The sequence below is a fragment of the Panthera uncia genome, chromosome E3 (assembly GCF_023721935.1).
Source record: "Panthera uncia isolate 11264 chromosome E3, Puncia_PCG_1.0, whole genome shotgun sequence".
NCBI lineage: Eukaryota > Metazoa > Chordata > Mammalia > Carnivora > Felidae > Panthera > Panthera uncia.
Genome location: NC_064815.1, coordinates 14,038,831 through 14,058,473, shown reverse-complemented (window position 1 = coordinate 14,058,473; position 19,643 = coordinate 14,038,831). Strand labels below are relative to the sequence as shown.

The window sequence follows — 19,643 nt, the reverse complement described above, 5'->3', positions numbered from 1 at the left end:
AACCAAGGAAGTGTATCATTAACACACACACACACACACACACACACACCTCTCACAGGCAATGGAACAAACAGAAAAAAAGATTCAGGAGAAAAAAAATTGTAGTCTATCAGTGAAGTTTCCACAACGTGAGGATGATCACGTGCGCCCCACCGCTCACAGCTCTGCAAGGCAACGTGCCCATAATGACCCTACGTGTCCCCAGCTGCAGGGGTGGCTGATGTGCAGCCTCCAGTGCAGGCCATGCTTTCCCATCTGCACGTTTTTGAAAATAACTGATTTACTTGCCAACATTGGAAAGTGAGAGATTTCATACATATGCACGTTTGTGTGTATATATATTTATCATATAAACGTATATAAACATATATATGTGTGTGTGTATGTATATATATATATATACGTATATATATATATACGTATATGTATATACGTATATATATATATATGTACGTATATATACGAAGCAGGTTCTAGCTTCTCCTAGAAAAAAAATCCAGCAACAAATCCTTGGACTGCGGTTCCTCAGAGCAGCAGTCAGAGGGAGCCGCGACAGGCAGGCCCATGCACGGTGGCCCCATCAGCCTCTGGTACATTGGGGTTGAAGGTCACCAGTTATGTGCCGTCTTCTCCTACAGTAGTTACCAGGAGGATTACACATTTCTTGAATCCATACCGAGAGCAAAAACATTTTTTACACCCGGCCTGTTTCATTTGTTCATAAATCCATCCTGGCTGCGACGAGCATTGACTTGGCCACCCCTGGAGTCATGAGGCCAGTTCCGGCTGCTGTAGGCCGTGGGCTGAATGACAGGAGGCACTTACCACTAAGAGCCCTTAGTGGAGTCTTACGGGTTTCCTCTTACTCTCTGGGGGAGAGAGAGGGAGCAAAATGTCTGCGGGCTGCCGCCACCACATATGTGATCAACTCTCAGAGCAGCCAGTGCCCCAGCCCTCGGGCAGGAGGACATACGGCTATCAAGGAATTACAGATGACTCACATATGGCTCATCCGAAGCCACCGGCTTGTAAATGGGATCTCTTGTTAATCTAGCTGTGCCCTCGGCATCATGGAAAGACCCTACGGAAGCTCATCCATCAAACCCCAGCCCCTAACATAGGGTCCTACGTCCTGGACGATCCCAAGCGCGGGAGAGGATGATGGGAGTCCTGCCCTCCGGGGGGTCTGCCATCAGGGTCTCGCACAATCTGCCCAGCAACAAGGGAAAGAGGCCGTGTGAGCCTCCCCCACTCCCCCCAAAGGACAGCATGCATATTCATGGCGTCAACCTCACGTGTTGGCTAATTATTCACCAAATCCTGCTCCGTTTCCTCTGACCCTGTTTCCGGCTGCCGATGAGACATCACTAAGTCAAAGTCCCAGAAGACCGTCACACTCAATAAATCCTAACATCAAATTTGTCATGCGCCTCGTCCTCGTGCAAACGCGTTCCTCCTTCTGAACTCCCTACTTTATTCAGACACCCATTCCACAAATACTTACTGAGCGCCTACCATGGGCCAGGCAGCGTCCGCCTGGTGGGGCTTCAGCAGTGAACAAACAGGCACGGTCGCTGGTCCCCGGTCCCTGCTCTCGGGAGCCTGCCCTCCAGCCCCATCGGCTTCAGTGAGGAGCCATTACTCAAGCCGGACAGCAAGACTCCTTCCCTTTCACTCACCTCCACGTCCTGGCCTCAGGCGCTCACTCCGCCCTGCTAGCTCCTCTCCAAAACATCTCCCTTCTAGCGGTCATCACCCCCGGCCAGAGTCAACAGCATCCACCTTGCCAGCCACACCTCCAATCTCTCTTCCTCTGCCAGGTTCATTTCCTATAAACACTCTTCCCTCCTCGTAACTTCTCCGTCTCTGAATTGCCACCGGCGGTTTACGAGGCTGAAGGCCACAAACCAGCCCCCCAGCCCGGTGCTCTAGACCTTTCTTAGCGCTCCAGCCACATTGCCGTTCCTCCTGCCTGAGCACACTGCCGCCTGGCGACGGCTCGGTTACTGCGCCTCTGCCAACCTGCTGGAGCCACCCTCCCGTGCCCGAGATGCCATTTCTTGTCTGTCTACTTTGGGAACACTTCTTCACAGCCCAGCTCAGCTGCAACTTGCTCTATAAAGCCTCTCCCAGCTCCCTGAAGCAAGCGCGTCCTTGCGAGGCGCCTTCGAGCCTGAGCATGTGTTCGCACGTCTGCCTCTCCAGTGACACTGCTCCACGACAGTGGGAGACCCGTCATCCTCACTAATTTTTGTCATCGAAGTACAGGACACAGTTCTGACTCAAAGCAGACATTCACTAAAGTATCTGCTGGAGAAATAAGAGAACAGCATCCTGTGACAGTCCATTCGTATCACTTAGACAGTCCGCAGTGCTGACCTGGGACCCGACTAGCCCGGTCTCCGCACGCCCGAGTGACCCAGTAGGGCGGAGGGTTTCAATCACCGATGTCTGCTGGACAAGAAATATGAGGAACAATGTGGGCAGAGATTTGTTTATTAAATAGGGATTTTCTTCATTTCTACTAGGATCTCTCAAGAGAAAGATGTATTTTTCTTTCATTTTCCACTCTTCATGGAGACTCAGATACCGAAAAATATTTCTTACCACAAACAGCAGTGCACATGTCATGACAAATGACAAGGGCCTGGTGTCTGAGAGGTGGCAGCAAGGAAGGGGCCGGTGGGGGGTGGGCGGAGGGGCGGCTGGCCAGCGCACAGCTGGCTCTAGCTGACTGCCATCGGGAGAGACTGCAGGCCCAGGCTTGACGGAGCCTCTGATATGTCAAAGGAAGCAGGGAACTTAGATTTGCTGTGAAATCTCAGTTAAAAAAAAAAAAATGCCAGGTCAAATGTACTTTTAACAACATATAGGCCAAATCTGACCACCAGGCCTCAGTTCCTAAGCTCTGCCTCAAAGAGACTTGGGCATGGGGGCCTGTGTGGCTCAGTCGGTTAAGCATCTGACTCCTGATTTCTGCTCGGGTCATGATCTCAGTCGGGAGTAGGAGATCGAGCTCTGTGTCGGGCATGGAACCTGCTTAAGATTCTCTCTCCCTCTGCCCTTCCTTGCTCGTGTGCTCTCTCTAGCTCTAAATAAATAAATGAACAAATGAGGGGCTCGGGCGTAGAGGAGATCTAGCATAGAGAAGAGGCCCATTTCCCTCTATGACGGAATCAGAGATGAGGGCTCCACTCACCAATGCAGGAGGTAAGGAGCAAGGATTATTGTCTTTTGGTTTTTTTAATGTTTATTTATTTTGAGGGACAGGGAAGGGCAGAGAGAGAGGGAGAGAGAATCCCAAGCAGGCTCCAAGCTCAGCATGAAGCCCAACAAGGGGCTCGATCCCACGAACCATGAGATCATGACCCGAGCTAAAATCCAGAGTCGGATGCTTAACCTACTGAGCCACCCAGGCGCCCCAACCCTGATGTTGATAATCAGATTCCAAATCACGGTCCTTTGTGGGCTAATCACTATGACCCAAACAGGCTGCCTTTAAACTTCAGGTTTAAGTTCCGCTGTCTCACTGGCAGGGCAATTTGTTTCTCTCCCCCGTCTAATGCTGGCTCCGCCGAACACTGTTCTAATCAGCCTGGAGGCCACATGCCCCCTCTGTGCTTTCCTCCTCCCCCCAACTCTACTGCGGGGCCCAGAGACTAGGCCGGTGGGTAAGCACTTCTCTCCCCGTGCCGTCACACTATCATTTCAGTATTAAACCAGTGTGATGGAATTAGAAGCGTGCTCACAGAAGCACCCCTAAGTACCCAGGTCCACCATTCCACACGAACTTATACCGCAGGGCCTCGAGCAAACCCTGGGGAAAACGGGAGCCAGCCTAGGGCAGGAAGGCCTTCGATGAAGTCCTGGGCACTTTTTCCTTCTGTGGAACAAAGGAAGATCCCACTCGCTTCCAGGTTAAGGACGGTTAAGTCTGTGAACAGGGCTGATTACAAGCCACCATCAAGGTACACTAAACAAAGATGTCCAGGCTGTGGCACAGTTCAGTCCGGCCCAGAGCACAGGCGGCCCCGGGCACTTACCAGCTCTTCTCGCAGCCTGCCCAGGGTCTCCATCTGGTTACTCCGTGTGCTCAGCACACCCGAGAGCTTCTCCATGAGGATGTCATATTTGCTCCTCCTGTGAGAAACACAAAACAGCTTGTCTGGTCAAACCTATTGCTAAAGAGTGCCTCGCAAGCCTTCAGTGACCACATCCCAAACTACAGAATCTTCATCTTCGGTCTCGGCCACCATCCAGCCCACAACGCGCACTTGGTGGGGCAGAGACCGGCTCTGAGTGGCTCGGTCACAAGGCCAAGGGCACCTAGGTAGTGGCCGTGTACAAACTAGACCTTTGGGCCGCAGCCGTAAGGATTCTTCACAATGCCTTATGTTTTTATAATAGCATCAAGTTTAGGAAGGACCTTAGGTATTTCTATATAAATCGCTTGGTGAAGGAGGGGATTATTTCATAAAGAAGTGAAACAGATTTTCTAAACTTCAGACTCAAGACATGAACCTAGGTCCTTGCCCACATCCAGCGCTCTGTTCGCTATATCATGATGCCTTTGATTCTGAAGGCTGGCCTCTACTCTGACTTCACTGGCCTGATCAAGCCCACCCCCCACCTCATTTTTATTGTGTAGAATCATAAATGACTGCTTCCAAGCTAATGGCCACCAAGGAAGCTATGAAAGAGAGCAGAGGGCTCCCGACTATGTGTGCCTGGGGAGGCTGGGGGGCAGGGCATAGCTGGGAAGGTGACCTTGACTTTAACTAGTCACAAGCTCAGGGTCACGGAGGGCTTATGTATGGGATACGGAGTCTGCACCCACTTCTCCACTTCGACTGCCTCTCAACACATGAAAGGATAAAGGAAGGCACAGATATTTACTGCATGTGAATTAACACCAAGCACTGAGTCTTGGCCATTTTCTAGGAGAAGAAACCGTGGTTCAGAGAGGTCAAGTGCCTTTGCCCAAGTAAGGGGCAAAGATTTAAAAACAGATCTTGACTTAGTCCACTGTTAATCTCTTCCACCCACAGCTGCCGCCTACACCAGGTAGGAGTCTAGTGATACTGTATTTAACTAGTGGAAAGTAAGACTAAATAAATAAAATGCAAACTGTAGAAGCATGATTCTCTCTCCAGTAGGATTCCTAAAATATAGGTTTGACGACAAATTTGGAATTTTGACAGGAATGCAGTGATATCATTACTCCTGGAAATCCTTAGTCAACAGTCTGCCTACATGTGTATCAAGCACTTTCTTTGGGCCCAGGCCTGTGCTAGGCAGTGGACACTGTCGACTTTAAAACTTATACTTAATCCTGAGTGTTCACTCACCTCCCATTTGGACAGCATGCCTGGCCACCGGTAATGGGCAAGGTCTCTGTCGTTCGGCTAGGGGAGAGTCAGAGTCATTCCCTGTGGTCCAGGGAAAGGAAGGGCCTGCCTACTGCCTCTCAAGGATTCCGTGACATTGCCCGACTCCACTGTGGAGCACAGGTGGCCAGGCGCTCGGGGGCTCCCGCTTACTCACTCGAGGGCCACCTTTTCCAAGGCCTACTCCAGCTCGATCCTTCCCTACCCTGGGCTCTGGACGTCTCACCAAAGAGGCCATGAGGTGCCGGAGGGCAGGCTGAGGCCTGTCTCAAGCGTGGTAGAACACTGCTTTCCCCCGTTCCTGTGCCAGGCAGTCACCCCAACAGGGAGCAGGAAGGAGTCAGAGACTCACTCCCAGAAACCCTCATCCTCAGAAGGGAATGTACACATCTCACCACCTTGCTATACTGACTGGACCAGGACCCGAGGCTAAATAGCAACGTCATGCACGGTGATCACTCAGCACAACCTCCACATCTCACCGTCTAGGCTGATTATGAGAGTTGCGTGTTGGAAAAACATGCCAATTTTAAATCGGATACAATTCAATCTCAATTCTGTCACCAAAACAAATCTGATTTGACTGATCTTTTTTTTTTTTTTTACCCCCCCCCCCCCCCCAAATTTCACCAAAATGTTAACAGTCCCTATTGCCGGGCAATAGGGTTACAGGAATTTTTTTTCCTTCTTTTCAATATAATGTCCAAATTTTCTAAATCAGCATGACTTATTTTCACAATCAAAAATAGATAGTAAATCTCTTTTAAAAAGCTATAGTCTAGGGCACCTGGGTAGCTCAGTAGGTTAAGCGTCTGGCTCTTGACTTTGGTTCATGATCTGATGGTTCATGAGTTCAGGCCCCGCGTTGGGCTCCTCACTGAGTGTGGAGTCTAAGATTCTCTCTCTCTCTCTCTCTCTCTCTCTCTCTCTCTACCCACCCCCCGTCCCTCTCTCCCATTTGTGCTCATGTTCTCTCTCTCAAAATAAATAAATAGTTAAAAAAAAAAAAAGAAAAAAAACCTATAGTCATGGACACCTGGGGTGGCTCAGTTGGTTGAGCATCCAACCCTTGATTTTGCCTCAGATCATGGTCCCAGGGTTGTGGGATCGAACCCTATATTGGGCTCCATGCTTAGCGTGGAGCTTGCTTAAGGCTCTCTCCCTTGGGGCACCTGGGTGGCTCAATCGGTCAAGCGTCCTGACTTTGGTTCAGGTCATGATCTGATGGTTCATAGTTCAAGCCCTGCTTCGGGCTCTGTGCTGACGGCTCAGAACCTGGAACCCGCTTCGGATTCCGTGGCTCCCTCTCCCTCTGCCCCTCCCCCACTTGTGCTCTGTCTATGTCTCTCAAAAAAAATAAATGTTTAAAAAAAAACTTAAAAGATTCTCTCCCTCCCTCTGCCCCTCCCCTGCTTGCGCATGTACGTGTGTGCTCGTCCTCTCTAAAATAAAAGCAAAACATAAATCAATAAAAGTAAAAAGCTACAGTCGTGCTGTGATTTAGCCTCCATGGTTTGTAAAGGCCTAACGCGCAGGGCAGAACGGAGTGCTCTGGCGTGCACACGCTATACCTGTCCACGTGAAACCGATTCAGGAGGAGGAGGATCGAGTGCTGCTGGGCTCCGGTGGGTAATCGGATCACATGTGATTGCATCGTAATGAGCCCGTTTTTGTTCAGAATTTTCCGGTGATAGTGGAGCTTCCCGGCATCAACCCTGGAGGAGAGGAGGAGCGTGGCTCTGTCATTTTTGCTTTGCTGGCTGCTTTCTCCCAACAGTGCAGAGGGCCTCTCACCTGAACGTCAGTGCTAGACACACACTGTAGCACTGGCTAGTCCTACCCAGCCACTCTACGACGACAGTCACTGTGAGACAGCGGCCTTGAAAACAACAGCCATGCTTCAGCCTAAGAGCACAGCCGAGGTCCCCGGCAGAGGCAGACGGGGGATGGGGGTGGAGGCCCAGGGAAATGGGCACGGGACGGACGGTGGGGTGGGCGACGATGAGGGTTAGCGATGACACCATCAAATTCAGGTGCCCAATCCTGTAGTGGCCAATAACTAGGGGGACTATACATCCTGGTTTGCCCGGCGGTCCCAATTTATGACCACTGCCTTGGCCTTGCCCTGGGGCCCCACTCTCCACTCTCAAAATGTCTGGTTTAGATACTAAATGATAGGATCACTCCAGGGTCTCTTCATACACAAAGCCCTGCACTCCCAGTCAGCATAGGTTGCAGACTGCCCCAGTGGCAGGGCTGAGAGGAACGGGGAAGGAGGTAGGTCAACAGGCTGGGGGGCAGGGCACAATCATCAGGGAGCCCTGTCAAGCAAATCATCCCCTTACTTGAAAGCAGTGCTGTGGAGGTCACGCTGGAGCTCGCCTTGCCACCGGGACCGGCCCAACCGCTCCAAAATGCAGTAGGAGAAGTCAGGGAGCTTCAGGTCGGGGTCACCCTCCAAGCCTATCAAGGCCCTGTACCGCATGTCCTGGGAGGCGACGATGATCAGTCTCTTTCCCCACCTGCAGATCAGAAACGACCACACAGAAGAAATAACTTTAAGTGATTTGAAGAAAATATGAAAAAACAGGGGGTGCCTGGGTGGCTCAGTCAGTTAAGCATCAGACTCTTGGTTTTCGCTCAGGCCATGATCTCGCGGTTCATGGAATCGAGCCCCACGTCAGGCTCAGTGCAGAGCATGACGCCTGCTTGGGATTGTTGCTCACCCTGCCCCTCCCCTGCACACTTATTTATAAACAAACTTAAAAAAACAAACAAAACCCTGAACCTTAGACAATCATCATTTTGTGCTGCTTCTTACAGCTTTACAATCCCCCCCATTAAGGCGGTGTCAGTGTCCAAACTGCAGCATTTGGGGTGAACAGAGCCAACCTTGTGTTCTCCTTATGTGGTGCCCTCCGAGGTCTCGTCAGGACACTCAGACCAAAGCCCAAACTCCCCAGCAGGGCCTGGTACATCTGACGCACCCTCCATGGCCCTGCTGGTCCTCAAATGAGCTGCTTCCTCTGCCCGGGCTCCTCTCCGAATCTGTAGGTGACGGATTCCTTCTCATTATCAGGGCTACTGCTTAGACATGACCTCCTCGGGCCTTCCTGAAGGTGTAACCCCAGCTATCCCCTACCTGGCCATTGTCATATTCTTTACAGCACCCGGCACTCTTAAAAATGGTCGTATTTCGGGGATGCCTCAGGGGCTCAGTCAGTTGAGCGTCTGACTTTGGCTCAGGTCATGATCTCATGGTTGGTGAGTTCGAGCTCCGCATCAGGCTCTGTGCTGACAGCTCGGAGCCTGGATCCTGCTTCGGGTTCTGTGCCGCCCTCACTCTCTGCCCCTCCCCCAGTCGTGCTCTGTCTCTCTCTCTCTCAAAAGTAGATAAACGTAAAAAAAATTTTTTTTTAAAGGTCATTTTTTTTTTTTTTTTTGGCAGACATTCTTGTCCATCTCCTCCTGTCAAATTTAAGTGCCATAAAAGTAGGAACATGGTACTGACCTGTTCACTAGGACACCTTCAGTGCCTAGTATGATTGTAGTGCATAGTCGGGGCTCTGTGAGTATTTGTTAAGTGAGCAAACTAGCCTACTGAACTGGACAGATAAGCTTCAGAGTCAAAAATACAGGCACGCCTCAGAGATGTTGTGGGTTCAATTCTAGACCATCGCAAGAAAGCAAATATTGTGATAAAGCAAGTATCACAATAAAGCTAGTCAAATAAAGTTTCTGGTTTCCAGTGCATATAAAAGTATGTTTATACTATACTGTAGTGTATTAAGTGTGCAATGACATTACGTCCAAAAAAAAACCAATGTGTGTACCTTAATTAAAAAATACTATTGCTAAGAAATGCGAACCATCATCTGAACCTTCGCCAAACTGTAATCACCGATCCCAGATCACCATAACAAATATATTTGAACAAAAATATATTTGAACGAATTCAAAATATATTTGAATATATTTGAACGAAAAAGTTCAAAATATTGAGAAAATTGGGGCGCCTGTGTGGCTCAAGTTGGTTAAGCGTCCAACTTCAGCTCAGGTCATGGTCTTTACAATTTGTGAGTTCGAGCCCCGCGCCTGGCTCTGTCCTGACAGCTCAGAGCTTGGAGCCTATTTCAGATTCTGTGTCTCCCTCTCTCTCTGCCCCTCTCTCGCTTGTATTCTGTCTCTCTTTCAAACATTAAAAAAAAAATAAAGCAAAGGAAAGAAAATATATTGAGAAAATGACCGACATGTAATACAGAGACACGAAGCGAGCAAATGCTGTTGGGAAAAATGGTGCCAACAGACCTGCTTGACGCAAGGTTGCCACGAACCTTCAATTTTTAAAAAACGCAGTATCTGTGAAGTGCAGGACGACGAGGTAGGTCTGTACCGAACTGGCTAATCAGCGGATTTGTACTCTGTTGAAGACCAGACCCTGGAAGAATCGTCAGCTCCTCCTAGTGACTTGAGGTGTGAAAATAATAAAGAGGCCAAGAATACATCCTAGCAAGGCATTTCAGACTGAGTGACGTGATGGGAGACAGGCCTTGTGGTTAGATGTGTAAACAACAGAGCTGAGAAGAATTAGATGCCGGCCCAGATTTGAGGGGTTGGTAGTCCATGAGTTCTTATACAGGGACCCTCAGTGATGCATTCATCTGGGAAAGGGAGTGCTTCCAAGTGGGGGTATCTTGATGCCAAGAAGTGAGTGAGTGAGGGGTTCTCTGCCAGCACACCCTCGTGGGATCTCTGCTGCAGGGCTTGGACCCCAAGAGTATGTGAATGGAGTGGGCCCATCTGCCCAAGATGTCGGCTTAAATTAGCAGATGAGGCCCAGTGGGTGGAGCCTCAGACTTAAGTGATGGAGACTCGGCAGAGAAACGGATTTCTTCTATCACATCCCTCAGGCTGACGGTTCTCCTTCCTCCTACCCCACACTGGCTGGTTTCACTTCTACCACCAACTGGGGCAAAGATGAAAGAAGAGGTTGTCTTCCTTTTAACCTTACACTGTTTGTGACCTAAAATAAGTCTTCTGTAGAGTCATGGAAGTCAGCAGAATCCATCCTGAGAGAATGGTTGCGAACACCCATGAAAGAGACAGTCCACTTCCTGTGTCTGCACATCACAGACTTAGGACCTTTGCTCTCTCGTCCGAAACAGGTTCATTAAGTCAAACTGGAAGAGGTCAGCTGGGAAAAGAAAGCTGGAAAACTGGGGAACAGGTTTGCTGCTTTTCGCACAGGCTCAGATTTGTTTACTACGCTGCACTATCATAATCCCGACAGTTCCAATTAGCTGACTAAGGGACTCCTGCTAGGCTTAAAATGCTGAGTGTGGTCACCAGACAGGATGTCAAATACTGATTAAGCACAATGTAAAGTACCAGAGATGCCAAGATAGATAAGAGCGGTGTCCACCTTCAAGGAGCTCACAGTCCACTGGAGGAGGAAGTCCAGAAAGTGAGCGATTATGCTATGATCCAACAGCTGCCAGAGAGCACCCAGGAAATGGCATGCGTCCAGAGCCCAATTCCATCTAAGCTGCGCGTGTGAACGGAGCACACGCACAGTAACTAGGGAACGCTCTCACAGGAGGGGGTGTTGAGTGAGCACTAAGCTTGGGGGCGGGGGCGGTGAAGGGCAAGGAAGCAGAACCTGCAAGTTTCTGGAGGCATGAAGCAGTGCGCCTGTCCTGGGGGCAAATGGCCCGGCCGGGAAGCCTGGTGTGGGGTCGCAGGCTGGAAAGCAGAAGGAAGGAGAGCCCGAGAGGTCAGTGCGAGTCCACATCCCAAAAGGCCTGGCAGTGCCGTCCAGGGAGTTTGGATGCCATGCCACAGGTCAGGGGTTAGAACTTCCAGACCAACAGGATAGTCAGTCAGTCAACATGCACTCTCAGGAGCCGATGTGGTGCCAGGCATAGTCTAGATCCTAGGGATACAGCCATGAACAAACAAGAGTTTCCGCCCTCAAGGTTACAGTCTGGTATGGAAAGAGTGACGTAAATAAACACTGAAGACCATTTTTGGTACTGACGTGAGTAATACGATGATGTCTGGGCAACAGGGACATACTTCTTGAGGAGCCAAGTCCAAGGCTGAATGAAGAGAAGAGGGTGGAGATGTGAAGATCTGAAGCAGAATTTTTTTTTTAAGTTTATTTATTTGAGAGAGAGAGAGAGAGAGAGAGAGAGACAGAGAGAGAGGAGTGTGCGTGAGTCGGGGAGCGGCAGACAAAGAATCCCAAGCAGGCTCCGCGCTGTTGGCTCAGAGTCCGACGAATAGGGGCTCGATCTCACGAACCGTGAGATCATGACCTGAGCCGAAATCAAGAGTCAGACGTTTAACCAACCGAGCCCCCCAGGAGTCCTGAAGGCAGAAGACTCTAAGCAAAAGGAACAACATGTGTTGCAGCCCTGAGTAAGATTAGCCCGGCGTGTTCGGGCCAAAGCACAGAGAGGGCTATGGGGGGAGAGCTGGGTGGGCAGTGGGTAGGCATATGGAGCCTGATGGGCCACTCAGCAGGGTGGGCAGCACTAGGTGGGACATGGCTCATGGTTCTGGCCTAAATACCAAGGGAAAATCACAGTCCCAGAGAGAGAGAGAGCACAAGTCGGGAGGGGCAGAGAGAGAGGGAGACAGAAGATCCAAAGCACTCTGCTGACAGCACAGAGCCCGAGGCGGGGCTCGAACTTACAAACCAGGAGATCATGACCTGAGTTGCCGTCAGAGGCTTGACCAACCAAGCCACCCAGGCGCCCCATGGATCCTGTAATGTTTTTAAGAGGAGGCAGAAATCCAGATTTTAAATATTAGCAATGAAATAAAATTGAAAACAAACAAACCACCATGCTGGCTAAACAAAGCATGTCTGTGGGGGACATGCGGCCAGTCTGATATCTGTCCTGAGTGACCAAGGCACTTTCCACCGCAAGTCCATCTTAGAGAAAAATGTTCCATGCAGTGTGGAAAGTTCCGAAGAGGAGAGACAGTAAGAAGGGAGATATAGTGTACTATTTTGAGCCCAAAGGGCGTTTGAGAAAACGTCAGAAGGTCAAGTCCACAGGACTCGGTGGCCAGCTGAACGTAGAAAGAGAGAAGGGGCCCAAGTTTGCGTCTTACACGGCAGGCGCGTGGGAATCCTCCGGAGCAGAGGGAAGACACAAAAGGGGCAGGAAATGGAAGAGGAGGCAAGTTTGGGGTGAAGGAGAGTGATGCTCTGACTTGTGGGCGCACTGAGGAAGAGGTTACTGTAACTTCACACACGGCACCTGGCAGACGCCTGGGGAGCACTCAGAGCCCTGGGGAGCAGCCCAACATTTAAGGGGTGGAAGGAAGTCGGGGAGTCCATGAGGGAACTGGTAAGGATCGGCTAGAACAGGAAAATAAAGCAGGAAGCCATGGGACAAAAGCTTTACAAGTCCTTGATGGGGCGGAGGGGGCAAGGAGGTTAAGGGCCCTACAGTGTCCACAGGCTCGTTACTAGGAATCTTCGGGGATAAGATTTCGGTGAAGTAATAAAGTCAGACATCAGGACTGAGAGGGCAGAGGTGAAGGGGACAAAGAGTGAGAGTGGCTATTTCTTCTGGGAAGCTTGGTCCTACAAGCGGCAGAGAGAAAGAGAGATCTATGGTCACAGGGGATCTGAGGTCAAGAGAAGGTCCTGTTGTAAGCTGTGTGAGTCACGTTAGGGCTGAGGAGACAGTACCAGCAGAAAGGCCAAAAGTTGGAAATGACGGAGAAGGGGCACCTGGGTGGCTTAGTTGGTTAAGCATCTGACTTCAGCTCAAGTCATGACCTCGAGGTTTGTGACTTTGAGCTCCGCATCGGGCTTACTGCTGTCAGCACAGAGCCTGCTTTGGATCCTGTCTCCCTCTCTCTTTGCCCCTCCCTTTCAAAACAAATAAACATTAAAAAAAAAAAAAAAAGAAAGAAAGAAAATGATGGAGAAAGATGAGCTTCCTGAGAGAGGCAGGAAAGAGCAGGAGGTACAGGGAGCTGGGCTGGGGGGCGGGAAGGGGGATGGGCAGAGGAGGAGGAAGAGAAGCAGAGGGAGGCCCTAGACAGGGCCTGGTCCTGGTGACATGGTTTCTGGTCACCTCTGAGCTGGGGGGTGGGGGTGGGGGAGGAAGAGATATGTAACAGCTGCAAGTTGAAGATGGAAGTCAGGAGAGTTCACACTGGCAGCTTCTCCCTGTTCTGTGAAGCGGGGAGGGAGGTGGGAGTGGGGCTAGGCTTAGAAGGTAACAGGTGGAATGGACCACTCGGGGAAACCGGGGGTCCGGCCGGAGACTCAGGAAAGGACCGCTGGGCAGCAGGGGGCCCAGTCCCTACGAGAGAGTGATCCAGGGGACGAGAGAGTGATCCAGGGGACGTCTGGGTGGCTCAGGTGGTTAAGTGGCTGACTTCAGCTCAGGTCCCGATCTCATGGTTTGTGAGTTCGAGCCCCACACTGGGCTCGCTGCCATCAGCGCACAGCCCACTTGAGAGCCTCTGTTCCCCCCTCCCCTTTCCCTCCCCGACTGTCGCTTGTGCTCTCTCTCAAAAATAAATAACACATAAAAAAAAAAAAAAAAAGAGTGATCCAAATGATAGCCTCCTGCTCTGCCCAACCGTGCCAGGACTGTGGACACGAGGAAAAGAGAAAGGCAGGTCCCTGAGCAAAATGAGCTGAGCGAAGAAGGCAGAGGCTTCGTAAAGGGCTGACGAGACTCAGCGCTCTGACTGTGCACCCGACTCCAAAGCAGGAGGATTCCCATGAGTTTCTGACGGTGCAGATCAGTTACCTGCCAAAGGCCTCCACCATCATACAGCGGGGCTGTAAAGACTTGGTCCTGATGTCATTGGTTATGTTTTTCCTCTCCTTAAAGTACCGGCAAGAGCCCTGGATGCCATCTTTATTCTCTAAAATCATGTGAATGGGGTAGACGTCCTCCAAAGCGACTGGATCCCTCCGGGACTCCAAAATTCCGGTTTCCAAGTCAATCTCTTCGTATCTACAAGAGGGAAGGCACAAATACCAAACCACAAATCAGCTCCGGAAACAGTACATACTGGGCCACATTCTTCTGACAACCTCCTGCTGAGACCAGAGAGAGAGAGAGAGAATGTGCTCACTCAGTCTTCCCACTTTGCAAATGCAGATTAGAGCAGCATTCCTGCCTTTTTAACGCAAAGAACACAGGCCTTCCCAGGGTCCCCCAAATCCACCCTAAGAAGCTGAATGCTGGAACCAGAACCATCCTACTGGCCCAAGTCGTGGCCTTTTGGTTTCCCTTCAAATCTGGTGCCTGTACGTTAACAATTTTCACCTTGGGATCCTACGTCCTGTCTTTTCCCTCCAAACACTGACCCTGTATCTTCGCTTGTCTACCAAACGCCTCAAATTCAAGGAGATCAAAGGCAAAGTTATAACTGCCTCTCCCCCCCCCCCCCCCGATAAAGTCCCTCCTCCCCACTCTCTCCCAGTTGTGTCGTATCAATGTCATGGAGACATCTTTGACTTGGGTTTCTTCCTTTATCCAGTCAGCCAACTTTGTTAAGCTTTCCTTGCAAACCTCGCTCACATCCTCCTCTAGTCCAGTTGAGGCTAAATCCCACTTAAGCTTATTGGCCCTTTCCTCCTTTGTCTTCTGTGTGATCTCTACACTGCGTAACCCTCCAACCCCCAGTCACATCTGCCATCTATCTGCCAGGACACCACTCTGAACTGCTACCCTCCATTTCTCCAGCCACACCTTCCCAGGCTTCTTGGAAGGTTCCTAGTCCTTCATCCAGCCCTTCCACGTAGGTGCACCTCAGGGCCATGTCTTAGGCCTCCAGGGAGAATCCTGGCCTACAACTTAAACATCCAACCATACGGGATGACTCCTCTCTGGCCTGCTCCCCCCTCCCCCGCCCCGCATGAAGCCACATGTTTACTAAACAGAATCTCCACTAGGGTCACCCAAAGGAACTTCAAACTCCACGTGTCTCAAAGTACGTTCAACATCTTCCCCACCTCCCCCAAGACTCAACCACTGTGCTGCCCTTCTGTGTTCCCTACCAACAGGGCAGGGCATCAGTGTTCACTCAGGTACCCAAATATCAGGAACCAGAGGAATCATCCCTGACTCCCACCTCTCCTTATACCCCACATCCAGTCACCCAATCCTCTTTATTCTGGTTTCATAGGTTCTCATCCCACCTGCTTCTCTTATTTTCACCTGCGCCCTGGTAAGCAAAACCACGATTGGTTGTTTGTGGCTGGATTACTAAAATCTCTCAACTTCACACTTTGCCCCTAGTCTGACTCGCCTTTCAGTGGCTTCTAACTACCCTTTCGATAAAGGATAAGCTATTTAAGTGGATTAAAAGACCACCCAAATCCCTCTCCAGTCCAACTGAGCGAAGGGCAGAGTGGGTTTTGTACCCCAGACTTCGTGGATTCAAATTGGGGGTTCTGGCCTTGCTAGCAGATGATCTTAAACAAGTCACTTAAACGCTCTGTGCCTCAATCTTCTCTTCTAAGGCTTTTGTAAAAATTAAATAACTCACTCTATGTCAGGATCTTAGAACAGTCCCGGCTCACAACAAGCATACATGTGACAAACATTATTCCTCATTCCCCACCTCCAATCCTACACTTCAACCAAACTTAACATATTTCTCCTCCTGCAGGCTTCACATGTGCGGTTTCCTGTCCAGAATACTCTGCCAAGTGCCCACCTAAATCCAATCTTTAAGTCCTGTTTTGGACAGTATTACCTCTGGGAACTTCTCACAATATGCCTTTAGAGCACAGATGCTACAGACCGATGGCCTGCGTTCAAATCAACACGTGAGTCACTTATAATCTTTGTAACCGTTGAACAGGTTACTTAATCGAAGGCTCAGTTTCCTCCTCTGCAAAATGGGGAAGATAACAGTACCTACTGCTGAGGATCAAGTGAGTTCAGTCTCCTGAAGCTCCCAGAACAGGATCTTAGGGTACAGGACTAGGCCAAAAATAAGCACTCCATAAATGCTAGCCATTATTATTATTATTATTATTATTATTATTATTATTAAGGTTGCTGTTATGCAGATGTCTAATTGACTTAGGCTCTCCAGTCAAGCACTGAACGAATGCCCCAGAAAGGGTGGTTGAACTCATCGGTCTCCAGCCTTGGTTTGAACTCACCTCCTAACCACTACGGAAGAAGAGTACTCTTTGAAACTTGAAGAATATCCCGCCGGTCCTGCTCACCACCACCCAACACCCACACGGACATAATGGGACATCATGAGATAACCCTCAACTCCATCGAACGCCCGGGCTCTACCAGGCCCGAGGAACCCCCAGTCAGCCTTACACCCAGGCCTCCCCACCCCCCCCACCCCCCCCACCCCCGCCCCACGACTCACGGTCCTCCCTGGGCTCCACTCCTATCTCCCACCCCCTCCCGTCAGAACCTGGGCCCCTCCCAGAGCCATCGGACCCCGGGCTCCGCGCCCGCCCTCTCGCCCGCCCGCCGCAGGACCAGGCCGCTGACCGGTCCTGGAGCTGGAGGTCGGGTCGCTCTCGAGGCTCTTCATAGAAGCTGATGCCCGGGTGCGTGGCAAGGGCCCGCCACAGGAACTCCTGCGTGTAGGGCTCCAAAGGCAGGGGGAAGGGCGGCACTCGCGTCTCCAGACGGCTCCACAGCGCAGGCAGACACAGGCCATCAAGCCCCTCGAGGGCCACCTCGTCCAACAACGACTCAAGCGCGTCCATTGCTACTTCGGTGGGCAGGCAGCTCCCCCGGCGCCTGCGCACCAGGACACTATAGGCCCTCCAGCGCGCCTGCGCACAACCTTCGGCAGCCCTGAGAGGCGGGATGGACTTAGAGATCCGAGGAGGAGTTCCAGAGCGCCGATGCGACGTCACTCCCTTTGGGGGCGGGCTCAGTCCCTGGATCTCCACCGCCATTGGTCCGGAACCCCGCAGTAACCAGGGGAACTGCAAACAGTGTAGGGGCCGCTTCCGGTTCGAGCACCCGGAACCGCCGCCTCTAGGGATGGACGGTGAGTGTCCGTGGGCCCCTCCGGGCGGTCGGGCAGTTATTCTTTCACCTCTCCTGAGGCTTTCCCGGACAGAATCCCAGGCCGGAGAGCCCTGGACCACCACTTCCTGACCCATGGTGGCCTCCGGTCTGAGGGAAAGGGAGCCTTAGTGATCCGGGATGGCCAGAAGAGGCCGGGGGGAGTGGTCAGTGGTCTGGCCAAGGTGCAGAGCTGTGGTCGTGTAAGAACCCGGTACAGGCTGGGGGCTCAGAAGAGGTTTAGAGTGGAAAGGAGAAGTAGAAGTCTGAGGGCGAGGGGGTCCTGTGTGTCTTCCTCGGATGTGGAACTGTGCAATCTGGGAGTTGGTGCGGGAGTAAGCGTCACCCTGGGGAGTGCGGTCGTCAGCTAGTGGGAAAAGGGAGTTGGTAAGGTGGGTGGGGGAATTCTAGGGCATACTCTCTTTATGAGCTCTGCTGAGAATAATTAGTACCGTCCAGTGCCAGGAACTCTGTAAGCTCTCTCAAGCAACACCTCGTTAAGCTTCAGAACAGCCCTTTGAGGTCAGTAGTGTTCTCCTGTTTTGCAAATGAAGCAACTGAGGCTCAATGAAGTTAACTTGCCCCTAACCAAACAGCCCACAAGTGGCAGGGTGGGTAAGAAAGCCAGACACTCTCTCTGCCTCTGGAACCAAATTACGGAGTTTGAGATTTGAAACGGGTTTCAGAGGCCCTTCGTTCCAGAAGTTGCAAATGCAGATATCTGTAGGGACAAGTCTGGCGGGCTGGATTGGGCTGCGACTGAAAATCAATTCGCCTTTTGAAAGGAAAGCGTCTCACTCGGCTCCAACCTATTATTTTCCTGGGGCACTTCTCTAAATACCGGGACAGCCAATCAGTCTGAAGGCCAGATGGAGCCTGTGGGCCACTGTCTAGAGGTCCCTGATTAGAATCAGAGAATCGACCATGGGAAGCAATCTAAAAATAGGCTACTCGGATCTCATTTTGAAGATAGGAGGACTAATGTTTAGACAGACTGTTAGGGTCTATGCTAGAATCCAGATCAGTTTTCTCATTTCACCACTAACAGGGATTTGTTCCTTTGTGATATCCACTTAATGCAGTGTGGGATTTTTTTTTTAATTGAATAATCTGATGTGCGCTTAAAAGACGCTTTGCCCTTTGTACTTCAGAGGTACTGTAAAATGTCATTTGCAGTTTGCCTTGTGGGAAGATCAATGTAATGTTTCTACAGAACAACAGTTCTCAAATGTTTTTGGTCTCAGGACTCCTTTATGCTCTTACCTCAGAAGAGTGTTGTTTATGTAGATCTGTGAAATTTACCATATCAGAAATTAAAGCTGAGAAAATCTTAAAACATTCACTTATCAACTTATTTAAAAATAACCATGAACCCATTACTTCTGAATATAAATAATAATTTTAATGAAACATAGCTTTGCGCCCCCGCCCCCAAAAGTAGTAGGAAGAGTAGTAGTAGCATTATTTTACATTTTCTTAAATCTCTTCAATGTCTGGCTTGATAGAAAATAGCTAGACTCTCATTTCGGCTTTGGCAACCAAACATGTGTTTTCTGGCTGATGTATATGAGCAAAGTCTGGCCTCACACAGATATATAGTTGGAGCAGGGACTATTTTAATTGCCTTTTCAAATACCATTCTTTTTTGATGCTACACCAAGACTTAGCAAGTTGTAATTCTTGAAGGTTATGTACAGTGTGGCATCTGAAACCATATTGGTGAACTTTTATACTCTATTGCATTAAAATCCATTGGTTTATCATGCCCTTTGGTTGGATATTTTACCCATGTATGATTTTGTTACATTAAATGTTTGTCATTTAGGAAATGTTGATTTACCGAGTTATACAAATCTTCCAAATGTTGACATTTTAAAAATTCCATTATTAATATCAAATAGAATGTCATTATGATATAAAAAAAATCACATTTGTTAATATAACTACCATATAAGCTGTTAAACTCAAGGTAGTAAGAAACAAGTTTTCATTTGGGCAGCAAACACTGTCAGTTGGGTATTTGGGACAGACTCATTTTTTTTTATATATTTGAGAAAAGTTTGAATAATGATAGTTTGTTGTTCATTTAAGTGCAAATGGCATTCAGTATCATACGTGGCTAGTTCAGCTGGTAACTCAAACAAGCACATGAGTGTTTTCTGGGATCAACTGTTGTACTTTGGCACATAGCAGAAGTGCTCGATGTGTACTTCCC

General features: G+C 49.9%; 1 protein-coding gene across 1 annotated transcript; it reads right to left on the bottom strand.

The window, feature by feature from the left end:
• Positions 1–487: 487 nt before the first annotated feature.
• LOC125927979 (general transcription factor 3C polypeptide 1-like) lies at positions 488–17,195 on the bottom strand. The gene is made up of 5 exons (XM_049638456.1): positions 16,901–17,195; positions 14,174–14,383; positions 7,733–7,909; positions 6,959–7,102; positions 488–4,140 (listed from the first exon to the last, which is right to left on the bottom strand). The coding sequence occupies exons 1-5, from the start codon at positions 17,119–17,121 to the stop codon at positions 4,005–4,007; spliced, it is 888 nt and encodes a 295-aa protein (XP_049494413.1). The 5' UTR covers positions 17,122–17,195; the 3' UTR covers positions 488–4,004.
• Between the last annotated feature and the right edge of the window lie 2,448 nt (positions 17,196–19,643).

Bases quoted from the DNA above. Each gene is read 5' to 3' on its own strand.
- LOC125927979 (XM_049638456.1), bottom strand. From the start codon at position 17,121: ATGGACGCGCTTGAGTCGTTGTTGGACGAGGTGGCCCTCGAGGGGCTT. The intron at 14,384-16,900 runs GTCAGCGGCCTG...TCCCTCTTGTAG, and splicing joins GACCTCCAGCTCCAGGACCG to ATACGAAGAGATTGACTTGG. The intron at 4,141-6,958 runs GTATAGCGTGTG...TGTTTCTCACAG, and splicing joins AATCGGTTTCACGTGGACAG to GAGGAGCAAATATGACATCC.